The sequence below is a fragment of the Drosophila santomea genome, chromosome 2L (genome assembly GCF_016746245.2).
Source record: "Drosophila santomea strain STO CAGO 1482 chromosome 2L, Prin_Dsan_1.1, whole genome shotgun sequence".
Lineage (NCBI taxonomy): Eukaryota > Metazoa > Arthropoda > Insecta > Diptera > Drosophilidae > Drosophila > Drosophila santomea.
In genome coordinates this window covers 15,157,948-15,174,359 of record NC_053016.2, presented here as the reverse complement: position 1 = coordinate 15,174,359, position 16,412 = coordinate 15,157,948, and the positions used below count along the sequence as shown (strand labels likewise).

The 16,412-nt window shown below is 39.5% G+C and overlaps 1 protein-coding gene across 3 annotated transcripts; it reads left to right on the top strand.

The window, feature by feature from the left end:
- Positions 1–626: 626 nt before the first annotated feature.
- Positions 627–4,699, top strand: LOC120458817 (protein rolling stone). 3 transcript variants are annotated; one of them, XR_005617227.2, is made up of 5 exons: positions 627–825; positions 883–1,096; positions 1,161–1,464; positions 1,517–1,796; positions 4,554–4,699. XR_005617227.2 is itself a non-coding variant. In XM_039646626.2 (4 exons), exons 1-4 carry the CDS (start codon positions 688–690, stop codon positions 1,680–1,682), a joined length of 822 nt encoding a protein of 273 aa, XP_039502560.1. In that variant the 5' UTR covers positions 627–687; the 3' UTR covers positions 1,683–2,038. The 3 variants fall into 3 exon arrangements, 1 of the variants encoding a protein (XP_039502560.1); XR_005617228.2 differs by lacking the exon at positions 4,554–4,699 and adding an exon at positions 1,857–2,038; XM_039646626.2 differs by lacking the exon at positions 4,554–4,699 and having other exon boundaries at positions 1,517–2,038.
- Positions 4,700–16,412: the final 11,713 nt, after the last annotated feature.

Below are 16,412 nucleotides of genomic sequence, written 5' to 3'. Positions count from 1 at the left end.
CTTACTGGGAAAAGTGGCACTGTGGTGCATAGGTGACACAAAACTTAAGATGCCTATTTTAATTACTATTAAAAATAGATATATATTTTTTTGGTTCAAATTTGAATTCAGTAAGTGGCTGTGATATTTTTTTTAAAATAAATAATGGGCTTTAGAGCATTCTGGACCACTGTGCAGGTGATGCTTTATTTTGACATGTAATGGCATTTTAATTGCACGTTACAGCTCAGCCAAGTGTCTCTCAATTAAAAGTGTCTGCCTGGCTCAAAACGACATCCTGTCCCATTCTTCTCGGAGCCCACTTCCGCCCACTTCCGCCCACTTCCGCCCACTTCCGCCCACTTCCACCCACTTCCATCCACTTCCGCCCACCGTAATCTTTGAATGGCTGAGGAAGGAAAATGATGTCAGCCACATGTCGTAATTCGCGTGGAACGAGAGGTGCGGGATTCCACGAACCACGGAACCCCGGCCGAATCGCACGCACTGTAGACCCCAACTGAATCGCATGTATCTGTTAATTATGCAGGGCAGGCCGCGTGCTCCATGAGATAAGGAGTCCTGGGAATATGCGATGGGATAATTGGTGCCGAGAAGTCGATGCCATGCGGGCCTTGAACTTAAAGTCACTTCTCTGCTGATTTACAGACGATTCGAAACATATAAACAAATTATTAGTGTACGTAAATGTTTCGTTTGCTGTCCGGAACTGAGCCAGAATCATCATCCGGCCATCTCCAAGAGCCCTTAAGTTTACGGGATGAGCTCCGCTTCAGTGGACTGGGCTTACACCATCATATGCCTACGGACTTCCTGCGATCGCAAGTTGGTTCTCCTTAAATTTTTCCATCGACATCTACACGTTCTATGTTGTACTTCTAGTGGCAGCGTGGGCCAAAGTCTTCTATTTTCCTGGTTTATAGATGGCTTTTAGGCGGATTCTTTGGCACGGGCGTGGTCAGTTGTATCTATCAGTACTACCAACACGGAAACTTTTTTATTTTTTTGACCAACTGGGGATTCGTATTGTGCGGCATTACCAGTATTGCCGGAGCCATACTTGTGACAATCTATCACTACAAGCCGGAAAGCTGGGGTAAGAAATTACATGAATTCATTTATTAAATAATAGCTAATTATTAATACATCATTGTTCTTAGTTCCCCCGTCTTGCTGGATAAAGATCTATTGGGCCTGCTATTGGATCAACATCTCATTGGCGTGCTTGATCGCAGTTGTCTATTGGACAGCCATATATCCCAAGGATCGTGTGATAACTAATCCGACTCGGGTTTCAGATTTGTTTAACATATGGACTCACTTGCTGCCACCTATTTTCTTCACCATCGATAACTTTCTGGTGGCGCAACCAGCCCGTCTTCTTCACTTTGTCTATCCACTGGCATTCCTTCATTTGTACGGAATTTTTGCAATAATATTTTATGCCCGGGGCGGTCGTAATTTGTAAGAGACGTATTAGGCATTCACCTTCTTTTATTTATTACTGTTCTTTCAGAGACGGAAAACACTATATATATCCTTTTTTAAATTTTGCTAAGCCAAAGATAGTTTTGAGAACCGTATCATGGCTCAGTATAATGTTGGTGTCCCTGTCCAGTCTGCAGTATGGAGTCTATCGACTACGCAATTTCATAGCACGCAAGCTGGGCAAACTTTTGTGATGGTTATGCTGCTCTTCCCGAAACTGCATTAAAGTGATGCGTGCCGAATCTTTAGAAATAAGCAGACAGACAAATAGCTGGTGTGCAGAGAATATTAAAAGCTCCGACAATGAGGTACCCCCTTAAAGAAGTATTGTATTTCTAAAAAATAATCTTTATATACAACTACTCTAGCCTAAAGACAATATACTTATATACTTCGCTTGCCCACTGGCACTGGGTACTATGCGAACCACAGAACAAGCGGAGATATCAAAACAAATTTTGCTTATTTGTCCTCTGATATGTCGGACTTGTTTTGTTGTTTACGCCGCTTGCACGTGTCTGGAAAATTAAAAGCTCTGCTTCTGCTGCTGCATCTATCCTTTTATTCCCATGAGTTGGCCACAGCATGTCCCCGTATCAGTATCTTTATCTGTGTTTGTATCTGTGTCTGTATCTGCTTGTATCTATCTCGAATGTGGTACCGCATTCGTCTGCAGCTTATGGATTTATGTTAATGGTAGTCGCTACATTTTTCTTTAAATTAATTTTGTATTTGAACTAAGTGCGGCAAAGTTGCCTTTAAATAAGAAACAAATACCCTGTGCCGTTTAAGTGTACAGCCAACCCATGCCTACCTACGAACTGCACCTGCAATTACAGTTGTAAATAATGTGGGCACGACAGCAACAATGAGTTGACTCATTGCAGCATTTTTCATCCAACCAAGCGACCAACCGACCAACGTGCCACCCGCTCGCACCACCATCGCATTAACTTCTGCTTCGATAAATAAACAAGTTGAGCTACTTAAGATTTAAGTTGTTGTTGCAGTTGTTCCCGTCCTCGTTCCCGTCGCCCGTTGTTGTTGCAAGCGGTGCGCACACAAAATTTATAGTGAATACTTTTCCCCTCATAAACTGGGGCCACCCCTTTAACTGCATTAACCCCTTCAGTCCGTTACAAAATTGCACATTACGTATACGCTACGTATGCTCACTTGAAGCATGAAACCCTTCTGCACAGTGCACAACAGCAGCTGCGCTGCCAGCGTGTGCGTTGGATAATAACATAAGCATATACATGTTTATGTTAAATTAAATTGAATGCAAAAAGGCGGAAATGTTACGAAAATTGTGAAAAAAAAAGATGGAAAAAAAAAAGAGCGGGCGAAAGAAACAAACATTGAATACAAATGTATTTTCGCCTTGTTGGCTGCAAAGTCAGGAAACGTTATAATTGCCCCAAATGGATGCTATGGTGACGTGAAATTTAAGTCGGTCGTCCGTTTAAGTTATGTTGCCCCAAACTGCCATCGCCACCCACTTTGTATGCCAATGCAGTTGGTGGATGTCAGGCTGAGTGCAGCCATAAATACGTTAACGTTCGATGTGTTAGGCGATGCCAGCTGCAACTACAGAGCCCTGCTAAGTGGCTGCACTTTAGCAGTTCCCACAGGGTCCTTTCGACATGCCACTAAGCAAGGAGACTTTATGGGGATGTGCTTTTTTACTGCTCACTTGTGTGGGTACCAATAACTCTATAGGTGCATTAGATTGCTGCGAAACACTGTGAACTTCCAGGACGTGAAATTATTTAAGTGACTCGATGATGTCACGGAAGATTTTGCAATTCTCCTTGGTGATTTGTTGCCCGACAGTTTAAGTGAAGTAATGCCTCCATCAAAGTCTATGAGAAACTTCAAAATATCAAATGTGTGTTCAGAATATAAAACTGTAGAGTTTGCGTTCCCATTATTGTTGAATACCAATTAGTTTGGAAAAAGCTACCAAGTGTGCAGTCCCATTTAGTTATGAAAGCACTATTTTTCTTGCCGATAATTAAAAATTAAAACGTAAATATTCAACACAATTGCCTGGCCAAATAGCAATATAATGCTGAACTATTTTGCATTGTGCGTATTGAATTCTCTGGAATGTTTCAGTAGGCATTTTGTTGTGGCCCGAGGCTCAACTCAAGCGGCATCGGAATTTTATTCTTTACCAACGCATTGGAGTGTTAAAATATGTATATGAAATTGATTGGCTGATTAAGCACACACTTTACACAAACCTCCCGCACATAGTAGGTATTTTTTATCCTGCCATTATTTATTTTCTGCCGCACATTGTCTGGCCCTCGCATTTCACCCCTTTTTTGATTTGCTTCGGAAATGACGCAAATAACGCAACAAATTTAAGCCAGTCACAAAAATGTACAAAACCCACTCAGACAAGCTCACACACTGTCAAACGCAAACATAAACATACCTTCAGGACGGGTTATTTATGACAATAGGCATGTGAGGGCCAACAACAGGATGTTTTATATTATGCCATGGGAAAATAAAGGACAACACACACACTCACACACAGACAAACATCCGCTCACATAGGTACATTCCCAATTTTGCATAACTTTCATTTAATGTATACACAATGAGTGGTATTGCAGGGGCAATTCGTAAATTCAAAAAGATAATATTTGTAAATTTAGAAAGGTATAAATTGAAAATATCCATCAAAACTAACCGGAAAATGTGTAACAAATTGCTATACTTATTTGTATTATTTAAAATTACAAAAAGAGCATTGACTAGTCAACTTTCCAAATGTACTATTGTTGTTCATCCTTTTGAGTAATTTTGAGAGTGAAATTTAATTGTGCTGCTCATTAAAAGCACGTCGAATGGCCGAGAGCTCACCGGAAATATGTGATTTCCGGAGTTGTATACAAATTTGTTTTAAATTCAAAAGAATTTTGTGCAGTCTGGAAAATGTACAAATAATTAACTAAGGAAATTATCTAATCAAATTAGTTCTTCTGAAGAGTTTATGTTATAAAACATTCATCTTTTGCGTGATTTTCATTTTGGATTCATTATTTTAGTCATATATCAGCGCTAGAGGGGCTTAGTTGAAATTGCAATTAACAATTGTTTGAGCATAAGTTTGGAAAAGGCAAAAATCAGAATCCTTTAAGGAAAGCACAAAGTTAAAATTCGGAAATTTACACAAATTACGCTGTAATGCAGTTAACTGGGACTTGTTTCAGGCCAAAATTATTGGTAAATATCTTTTATTACATGCGGTCATTTGCCCTTTCAGGTTTTTGTTTTTGCTTTTGCAGTCAAAGAAATGAGTTCGTCCTTATCTCGAAATGACACTCATTTGCCACAAAGCTAATAAACTTCGTAAAGTCGCAGCGTATGCATATGAACGGTCTGAAATAAGGAAACTGGAGTGTGCGGCTAGAAATCAAGGAGCGAAGCCAAAGGCAATCACAGGCGAAACAATAAACAAGCATGACAATAAATAAATAAATAAATAAATGGCCAGACAAAAGACTTAAAAGGAGGAGTGGCTGGCCAGGATACGGCTATCCAAGATGCAGAATGTGAATCACGACGACTGAAGAAGTGCGAGAATGAGGTCCTGGGCAGCAGCCACGCTTTTGTTTGCTTGAAAGGATAATGACGCGTTCGTTTTCCGCTGGATTCTCTTCCCCTGCAAATGCAAACTACAATATTGAAAAGGAAGGACATCGACAGGCTGCCCGGCTGCCCGGCTACTCGGCACACAGGCTTCAGTGGATCGGGGTTGCGGTGCAGAAATTGATTGAATGGCGTATTAAACTTAAGCCACACAAACACACGCGCTGGCATAAGCAAACATTTATCTTTCCCCCTTTTGGCTTTGTTATTTTTGTTATTTTCTCTTACCCACTTCAATTTAACGGCTACTTAAGTCCATCATTTTGAATAATGCTGTATACCGAGAGGAATTCGGGCTGAAGTCAATTGCGATGCAGATATGTGTGCAAATATTTGTCATTTTTTTATTTGTTTCCTTGGCAAGTGCTCGAGGATGACGGTATGTCCTTTAAATGGCATACCAAAGATGGATTGTTAGACCATTCATTAAATTCTCCTGAAAGAATTTCGCCACTGAAGATTGCTGACAAATACTTCAGCACCTCGTCAGCTGGCGCTTGAATATTTGCTTGAATATTTTAAATAAATATAAATATTATAAAACACATACAAGTCATACCATTTTCGCCGTTATTCACGCTTTTCAATTGCAAAGCACCGCAAAAGTCCCCTTCTGTTTAGCTCACCTCCTTCAATTTAACGGCTACTTTAATCCATCATTTCAAATTATTATCTTCTCGCCTGCTGGCCAAGTTGGCAACTTCCCGAGCACGCTCAGTTGGCCACGCATCAAATGGGCCCCTCAATGGGCATTAAAAGGAGCCCTGGCGATTCTACCATCTACCTGCAAATCCGGCTGGTGATGGATGGAAGGGTATGGGAGTCGAAGGCCCATTAAAAGGCCACCGCACAAAACTGCTGACATCACTGCCGATGTGATCACGGCGGCGATGTTGCCCGTCCACTTGGCCGGCGAATTAAAAAGTTGCTTGATAATCCTTTCGCAAAATAGACGGGATTAAGTAAAATGCTGAGCCGGAAATTTATGCAGCCCAGGTGGGCCAATTGACTGTTGGCCAGGTGTTGACCATCAAATTGGAAGGGCCGAACGAAAAGTTCGCTGGGAGAGCACTTAAAATGTGCCACAGTGTTGCAATAATTACCGTTAAATGGTCACTGTTAAGGACACTTGCGCGGCAAAAGAGGGAATTCAATCTTGTGCAGCAGGTTGTCTGTTATTATCCTTGCAGCCGCCTAGCCGCCCAGCCGCCCAGCCTCGCAGTGTCCTTGGCGCCTCGCTGATGGCGGTGATTTGTAATTTTAAGAGCCGTATGATTAAGTTTACGGCTGGAAGAGGGAACAATGGCAGATAAAAGCTTTCACGTCCACTGGATTCAGTTCGAATTGTGCTTCTCAGCAACGCTAATTGTTTAAAGTAAGTATTTCAATAAATTCATTGAAGTTATCATATAAATTTTAAGAAATGTTACTTACCAAAAGAATAACGAATTTTGAAGTAAAATATACATTTTTGTGACACTTTAAATAATTCCCTCAGTCATGCTGCATGAATAAAGCACCTCTTAAAAGGACATTAGTTTGGTTTTAAAACATTTTATCCAGAGCCCAACTGGCTGCAGACAGGAACTAATGACTTGCCATTAAATTGGCTAGCCAAACAGTGCATTTAAATTAATGCACAGACAATCGCAGAGCGTTTTTAGCCAGAGAGCTGGCGGAGATTGGGGTTACTGGCACTAGTGCCCGAAGCCAGTTGCAAGCGGAGCGTTAAACCCAATTCCACCTCAACCCGCACAAAAAGGTTGGGGACACAGGAGCCGTTTTTGGCGCCAGACAAGTGTGCACTTGTACTCATAGTTTAGCCAGCGTAAAAACATATAAATAAATATGAAAATGAAAATCGCATAGGAAAACCAACAGCAGCACCAACACCAACACCAACACCAACAATAGCTGCAGACACGAAAAATTGTCCTTGTTGGTGTTGTTAATGTTTTTCCACTTGCTGTCTGAGGGAGCACGAGATGCGATGCGGCTGTCTCTGAAGCAAAGTGCCATGCATTTGAAATTTTTAAGCACAACGCTGCGTATGATCAACGTGTGTGTGGGTGTGTGTGGGTGTGTGTGGCTGTGTGGGTGCTTCTGGCAGGACGAAAAGTGGGCGGTAAGGGTTGTGGCGGGGCGTGACTATGTGGCTCTGCACATGAAATAATGACAACAGCTATAAAATTTTGTTGGCTTTTTGCGACACAAGCAGAGTGGCAAAAGTGAGCAATGTTCCTGAAACTGGAATTGCATATACAAAATTTAGCACATGACCATCAAGTACACTTCAAAGTTAGAGGAAAATCGAATCTAATATGCTTTCCAATTACATTTTCGGATATCCAAAGAATGTACAATTACAAACTATTTCGGAATGTAATTTTTCACAATCACGTATTCCAGATAATAAAATCCATCCATGTATACATTTGGAAATAGTTTTGAGTAGAGCGTTTTTAATATTGCATTGATTGGAAAGTAATTTAATTTATAAGACCCCTTTCTGCTGCGAATTAATGAGTTTTGGGGTCGAATTACAGATTCGAGAACGCACAACTAACGCATTTACTCAAGTGGCTCTTTGATACTGTGCGTCTGCTTTTCCAGTTGTTTTTGCTGCTGCTACTGCTGTTGTTGTTGCAGGGTATTTCCCTTGCCCGACTGCCTTGAATTATTATTCATGAGAGCTTTAATTTATGCTGCAGTTAGAATTAGTGCGCTTTGCATTTTTCGCTATCTCGCTTACTTGTTCACATCCATATGCATATGCATATGTATGTACTATGTACATTCTGTATGTGGCGTGGTGTATTTAGTGCTCGGTACGGAAGTACTTAAAACGGCATTAATACTTTTATGACTTGTGGCCCTGGGAATCTGCGGTCAGGTGGTGCCACCAAATATCCCCATGAAATATTCATATCCATTTCATTCGAGATTTTGCGCAGGTTCACTTGAATTTATACGTGTAATTGGCCAGCATGTGTAATGAACTGAGGGGATATTAAATTAGAAATTAATTTTGGTAATTTAATGAAGTACATTACAAATGTAACTTTTGTTCAATTATCCTTTACTCAGATTAACTGGTGCCAAACTGTACGTCTACTCACAACTGTTTTATTGCAATTCATGGATCGTCTGTTTAGAACATTTTTAAAGAATTTGGTCAGTAGTAAATCCTTCCTGCATTCACAGGAAAGAGTCCATTTCCCCAATACGGGCTTTATTTTAGAAACTAATTTGACATCTGTATCAATTTACATGTTCAATTAGTTTGATGGGCAGTGGGAAATAGGGGAGCTGAGCCAGCAGCAAATGGGGAATCAGATACTTTGACTTTTGACGGCTAAAAAATTCAAAAGTTTTGCTATCGCACTCCCCCCTATATTTCATTGCTCCATTTGCCTGGGATCTCTTCAACATTTTGGAAGCTGCTTATGGCCATTTGCTTGTAGCCAATTTCCATGTTAGTTTGAGTGGCAATTTGAGCTGGGATTTGTTTATGGTATTTTCATGCTTATTTTTATTTCCATTATCTTCCCTTTATTTGTTTGTTTTGCTCGTGCTACCATAAATGAGCAGTGAACTGGCTCTCCATTTGCCATAGAAATACATTGCAATTTGCATACCCCACGTTCCCCAATCACAAGCAACAACCATAATAAGTTCAGAGATCTGCAGAACTTCGCTTGCATATGTATATGTATATACGAGTATGTATATAATACCTCTTTCCGCTTTCGATGGTGAATTTTCTTTAGCCAAGCCCCTTCGCTGCGTTCGTTTTGCATTTTTGCGCTGCTTGTTTGAAAACTAATTAAAAGTTTAAATGTTTGTAATTAGCGTCGAAATAAATGTCTGCCTGCCACATTATAAAATTAGTAAATTTTATGCCAAACTTCTGCTGCAGTCAAAATATTCGTACTGAAAAACAAACGCCAACGCAGTTCGGCTGTCCTTTCCGCCTGCGATGCGGTAGTTATACCCGTTACTCGTAGAGTAAAAGGGTATACTAGATTCGTTGAAAAGTATGTAACAGGCAGAAGGAAGCGTTTCCGACCATATAAAGTATATATATTCTTGATCAGGATCAGTAGCCGAGTCGATCTGGCCATGTCCGTCTGTCCGTCCGTCTGTCTGTCCGTCTGTCCGTCTGTCCGTCTGTCCGTCTGTCCGTCTGTCCGTCTGTCCGTATGAACGTCGAGATCTCAGGAAGTACACAAGCTAGAAAGTTGAGATTAAGTATACAGACTCCAGGGACATAGACGCAGCGCAAGTTTGTCGATTCAGGTTGCCACGCCCACTCTTACGCCCACAAACCGCCCAAAACTGCCACGCCCACATTTTTGAAAAATGTTTTAATATTTTTTCATTTTTGTATTGGTCTTGTAAATTTCTATCGATTTGCAAAAAAACTTTTTGCCACGCCCACTCTAACGCCCACAAACCGCCCAAAGCTGCCACGCCCACACTTTTGAAAAATGTTTTGATATTTTTTCATTTTTGTATTGGTGTTGTAAATTTCTATCTATTTGCCAAAAAACTTTTGGCCACGCCCACTCTAACGCCCACAAACCGCCCAAAGCTGCCACGCCCACACTTTTGAAAAATGTTTTGATATTTTTTCAGTTTTGTATTAGACTTGTAAATTTCTATTTATTTGCCAAAAAACTTTTGGCCACGCCCACTCTAACGCCCACAAACCGCCCCAAGCTGCCACGCCCACACTTTTGAAAAATGTTTTGATATTTTTTCAGTTTTGTATTAGTCTTGTAAATTTCTATCTATTTGCCAAAAAACTTTTGGCCACGCCCACTCTAACGCCCACAAACCGCCAAAAACTGTCCTTCGCACTTACACTAGCTGAGTAACGGGTATCATATAGTCGGGGAACTCGACTATAGCGTTCTCTCTTGTTTTAATTTCGCAATTTGCAGTTCGGTGTGGTTTTGTTGTATTTCCCATTTTCGGCTGTGAGCCGATACTGTTCTGTTTAGGGTAATTTTATTAATTCTAAACTAACATATAGAGATGGCATGGCACGTTGAATGGAAAAGTTACTAGTAACCTATGTAACGAAGATTGTATTACATATTTAATACTAAAGAATGCGATATATATTTCACACTTTATTATACACAAAATAATAATCATTTACCCATTTTATAATAAGCATTGAATGAATGAAGCATCGCCCAAAATCCCGCCAAATTGTAGGCAACTTAGTGAAATAGTCAATACATTTGGTACATAAAAATACAAACAGCTTATCGTTCAGGCCGGTTTAAATGACCTCGCCCACGTCGGTGTATTCAATCAACAATAAAAACGCACACGCTTAATTAATTTAACCCGAAAACTCAACCACGCGAAACGTTGACGAATGACAACGACAGAAAGGACGACAAACTCACAAACAATTCCATCCAGCCCACCCTCAAGAAATGAGCCCCAACAGCGGACATCGACAACAAGTTGATTTTGATTTCGCTGTGGACATTAAGAAAAAAAATCAAATTCACGGGGACAAAGGACACAATCAAGCCTTTTCCTTTACCCAGAAAGCATTCAAGAAAGCAATATAACTTTACTGTACTTTTCGCCGAAATAATACCTCTCAACTACACTGCTGTACGCAAAAACTGCAAACAAAATAGTTAACTTTGTCTTGGCTCTCTATATTTAGAAAAGGAATTTTCAATAACAAGCTACCAATACAAAGCGGGGGTATTAATTTTAGTTTTGCGTGACATTAAACAATTTGCAGGAAAACCAACTATTAGAAGGCCGTGTCGGTAAATACAATACACGAAAAATATATAATGAACAGCTTGAATAAAGGCAACATTTTAATAGTATAATTCGTCTAAGCTATAACTATTTGTAACATAACTCTACGTATTACACTGTTTCCAATTTAAGCTTTACACCTGGTTGCAGGTATAGATTTGTGTGAACCACACTACAGATGAGCTTAAATTTGGTTGCAATCGCATGGACCACTTCGTGAATACAGGTTAGCAAACATGAGCTGAATTACACAAACCAGACCTTACCTTATTAAAGCGGGTGAAGTCGTAGTGTTCAAGGGATTACTAAACTGCTTGAGTATTCAATATTGCTCCACTGAGTGAGTGGCCACTGGCCAGCTCAATATCAGATAATCGCAATTCATCGTTGCTTAATTAAGGCTTGTTAGTCTATCCTCCCTTCATGCACCTCAATCCGCACTATTCGTCCGGAATCCCCAATTCAATTGAACGGACTTATGCACACATCCTCGTGTTCGCAGACATGTTTGCCACTAGCCAAATGAGATCAACAATCCAAATTCAGGCCGAAATACACAAGTTACATACTCGTATATTTATATTTAACAAAAATTGAAGTGTTTTCTTCTTGCCGCGAATTCTTCAGTACAATCCCAATTTGTTTCAGGCCTTTAATGAATATTTTCTTTCTCCAATTGAATTTTCATCATTCGCAATTATATTCCTTAAATTTCTGTTAAATAAAACCTATTTTCGTTGATTTTTCAACTCCCCTAAGGACCCATTTCTCCCACACCCGAGGTGGCTGCAATCTGCTGGCTCAGCAGGAGGAGCCATTGACCAGAAGGCTGCGGGCGGGTTGAATGTCGTGGCTGTCGCTTGTGCTGTGTTGACCAGGAAAAACGCGGGAAATTAAGGATAATGTAATTTATTGATGTACTGTAAAAGTTAAGCTCCAGACGGCGGGGCATGTGCTGTGCTCCAGTATAAATTACAATTTGACAGAGAAGCCAAGATATGGGAACGAGTCGCGCAGGGCTGTATTCATGCGGGTTGCCCATCGCAGTCATAAGCTTTTATGAGCGCAATTAAACGCAGTATAATTATATTGCAAAGCTTGCGCACCTTTTAAAGGCTTTAAAACTAAAAAATATAAATAAAGCATATACATATAAATATGGCATACTATAAAGCCACTTAGCCTTTGTCAGACTTGAAATATTTATAGTGCACTTGTGTCGGCGATAAGTGGAGAGGAATAACTCAAACAAACACCGGAACATTTTCATTTTTGAAGCCTTTTGGAATAACAAGTGTTAAAGTTAATTGTAATAGGTTAATTACGGCCAGGAGTTCGGTTATTGTCATTAGTTAACGTGATTTGATTCATATTTAATAAAGTAATTTTATATTAACAAGGTTAAAAAGATAGACATCCCAAGCTTGCAATTTTCTAGTGTACAATTCGAATTGTAAAATGGATTAAACTGCCTTGTGTTTTTCCCTGGAAAACTTAATTGTGGCAATTAAAGCACGATCAAGAAAGTCAAACGCTTTCGGTGACTGCAGCGGAAATTCTTTCTGACCAAACAATCAACACTTGTCAGGAACTGTTACACTCGCCCGTTCGAAGGCAAGTGTGTGCAAATATTCCATGGCTTTCGGCTTTGACCAAACAAACATATTTGCCGAAATCCGAAATGCCTTTGGCTTTAATTTCGGGCGACGTCTTTGGCATTGGAGGCGCTGGTCTTATTCTGTCTATTTATATCCCAAGTTCCCGCCCATATGTATCCTATTTCCCGCATCCCAGACACAGATCCCACACACAGATACACGAGGAATGCCAGCAGCTAGTGGCAAGTGTAAGTGTGGCGCATTCCGGGCGTGTTGAAACTGTAAAATAGATGCTGCCATCCCCGTTTCCGCCGCCCACCCAAGATGCAATTGCAGCTGGTTATATACGAACGGCGTCAGATAATTACAGTGCGTTTCATAATACCAAGTACGAAATCTGGTTAATTGAAGTTCAGCATTAAAATAATAACAATCTCTTCAACTGTGTGAATACATTTTTAATTGTGTCAGAGTAGAAATAGCTTCAGTTTCCCCTTTTTCATACAATTTCGTAAAGCAAGAGAACGTTAATTTGCTAAAACAAGTTACACATATACATAAGTTGTAGTGCTAGCAAATTAATTATCCTTTGTTCTTGATTTCATTTGAAAAAGATTTGAAAGATTCTTATGCTGCTGAAACATAGTGTACCACTCTCCCACATACTTAATCTGGAAATCCTTTTTGGCCTGCTCACACAAACACCATATAACTAACAAGGAGGAGACGTCGGCGAGGATGGCTCCCTTCTCGTATTTTAGGTTCTATACGCTCTGAGCTAGCTTAGCTGGAGGAGATTTATGGAGGAATTCCTAAAAGAAATCCAAGTCAATTACTTGCTTAATTATTTCCTTTGAAATTTATTGATTTCTTTCGCTCTACCCTTGGAGAACGCTAGGAATTTTCGCTCAACACGCTTCGTTTGCTATTTGTTTTGTCTTGGAAATCGGCAACTGTACGAATCCTTCAGCCAGAGGAAATTTGAAATGTAATGGAAAAAGCGAGTGAGTTTTGCTTTTGGCGTTTGACTTTAGTTTAGGTGTGACTGAGCAGCAGCCTTGGTGCAATTTGTGACTGTCAGTTACCTTGAAGCCAATACACACACGACCGGAAAAATATAAATTAGATGTAATAATAAGTTTAATTTAAGGGCCATTTTCGTTAATTAAGGAAACCGGAGTCAGTGAAATATCTTTAAGTATTAAAACTAACAGCAAAACAGAGGTTTCTAATTACAATATTTTAAGCTAAGCTTACAACTAAGCTGAGTAGTTTGTCTATTCTTAACTGAGTAACATGTATATTGGCATTCTTACACATTAATGGATTTCAGTTGTAATTAATTTGTGTGAAAATGTTTTCGCTTTTTATATACGTTTTTTCGTTGTTCCATGGTTTTATGCATGGTTAGCTATACATATGGACTTTAAAAGCAGTTTTTAGCAGTATATGGGTTTCGAGTGGACGTGAAGTACACTTACGGGCCTTTTCAGGACAATTTTAAAATTGAAACCTTAAAGCGTCATTTCAATACATTTTTTTTTTTTAAATATCTGCTTTAAAGCACATTGATGAGTTATTTAACATTAAAGCATATCAAGTCAACGTTCGTTAGTTTTATAATATTAGTTTTTATAATATTAGCGAATAGTGTTTCAGCCTTTCTCCAGCATTTCTAAATTCCGTCGTTGGGGGTCACATCAATTGTTTCCACAAAAAGAAACGCGATTTTTTTGGATGTGGTGTCCCAGCGAAAATGTTTTCCCAATTTTTGAGTGAGTTCCGGGTGTGTGCACCCCACGGCAACAGCCACAACGAAAATCTCTTTATTGGATTATCCTGCAAAATTTACGCGGCATTAAAAGCGGCCAAACGAAACCCACTACCAGCGCCCCCAGGGTTAAAACGAATAGAAGTGTGTGTACGTGTTGGAGGGCTTCAAGGGGTTAAGCACAAGGTAGCCAACTCGTGAACAACAAAACGAGAGAAACATTTATTTACATTTTTAAGGTCGTCGTCGGCGCTTCCATTAGTCCACAGCAACAACGAGCTCCCAATACCGCTAGCCCAAAAAAAAGAAAATAAAAAAAAGAATCCATTAGCCAAGCGCATATTTCCCAGCCATTCCCTACTTAGGCCATTTAAAGTTTTAAGGCCGCAACAGAGCATCGGATTTCGTGTAGCGAACTGAAAATGAAAAGGATTTGAAATGTTGGCGATTAAAGCCCTTGGGGTAGAGTATCAATTAATTGAGGGAAACTCTTGAAAGAGGTACAATGAGGTACAGTACCTGTTCTGAAAGGCAGACTTTTCTGTCATGTTCATGAAATAAAATTTCGATTATTAAAGTAGTTCGCAGTTGGCAGAAACCCAACAAAGAAACTTAAATTAGAATAAAACTGTAGGTCGCTATAGGACATTATGTGAGAAGTAGGAAGATCAAACAACATCTCGAACGGGCTTCACTTGTCATTTTGATTGGACGAATTTGACATATCGGGAACGAAATCGAGACCTGATGCTCCAATCAAACTAGCGGAATGTAGTTGCCAGCGGCTTTGATCTGGGCTCCCCGTGACCCACAAGTAGAAAAAGCGAAAAGAATGCAACGAACAAATTGCCGAGAAACCTCAGCAACGGCAGTTACGGTGCTGACTTCCAGAAACAGGATTATTCCGGGACTTTACAAAAAATAGAACGTTGGGAAAACATGCGTTGGGTGGTTGAATGCGAGTAAAAGTAAGTAACGCTTGTTTGGCTGCAACAAATTGGAAAATTCAACCCAACATGGTTTCATGTAAAGAAATTATTTTATAAATTATTTTTTCAAGGGAAATTAAGTGCCGACAAACCAAGGGAGTAGATTTGTGGTAAGATGAAAAGTTTTAAGACAAAAAAGAAGTTATCAATATTATTTAATAATGACAATCCAAACCTTTTATATCAAAAATAATTACAAAGTATAAAGTTTTCTTTTTAATTTAACGTTGTACATATTGTGTATATTTGTATTATGTCTTTTGGCATATAATTGACATATAAATATTTGCATAAAGGCCTAGAAACATATATGCCCCTTGCTACTCATGTTGCTCCCCATCGGCAGCAAGAACTGTTTGACATGTCAGAGTCAAGAATGCAGCCATGGCAACAATAATTGAATATAATTTGGTATGGAAATCAAATAAATGCAAAAAATAAATCAAATATGTCAAAAAGCAGCAGAAAAATGTAGATGGGTGGGAAATTTTCATTCATCCATGTATTTAGAAATAAGTGATTTCACATCTATATAACAAGGGCTATATTTACACAATGTAAAGACCATCAGTGTATATGTATGCTGTGGGAAAATCAGAATGCAAATGCATTTCCGCATATTTATTACGTGACCGATAAAAAAGTAGGGAACACGATTTTCTGAATCGAAATATTACCTACCCTGAATGTTTAAGTTGTATATAAAATATTTTGCTTTGGTTATTTGTTTATACGCCGTATTCCCAGTTGCATTGAACACAACTTATTTTGTCTTAATCTGTCTTTAATCTATAAATCCTTTCGACCTTCGTACCCAACTGCACCCTAGCAAGCGCACAAAAATATAAGTTAAATAAAAATAAATAGGAAAAATATATTTGAAAGCAAGGACCCCTTGCTGCCGTAGGTTGCACCAACACAATAGAGAAACTACGCCCCAAAAAAACCCCTTACCTAAAATCACGCATGACAAAATGCCAAAGAGCCCCCAACAACGATATTTACAGCAGCAGCAACCAAGTTTTCGAAGAAATTTTGAACTGGATTCTCCCCTTTCCTCGGCCGCAGCAGCAATGACTTTTTACAATTTTCATATGA

Coding starts and splice junctions, on each gene's coding strand:
- LOC120458817 (XM_039646626.2), top strand. CDS start 688: ATGTTTCGTTTGCTGTCCGGAACTGAGCCAGAATCATCATCCGGCCAT. Junction 826..882: donor CGGACTTCCTGCGATCGCAA/GTTGGTTCTCCT, acceptor TTGTACTTCTAG/TGGCAGCGTGGGCCAAAGTC. Junction 1,097..1,160: donor CTACAAGCCGGAAAGCTGGG/GTAAGAAATTAC, acceptor CATTGTTCTTAG/TTCCCCCGTCTTGCTGGATA.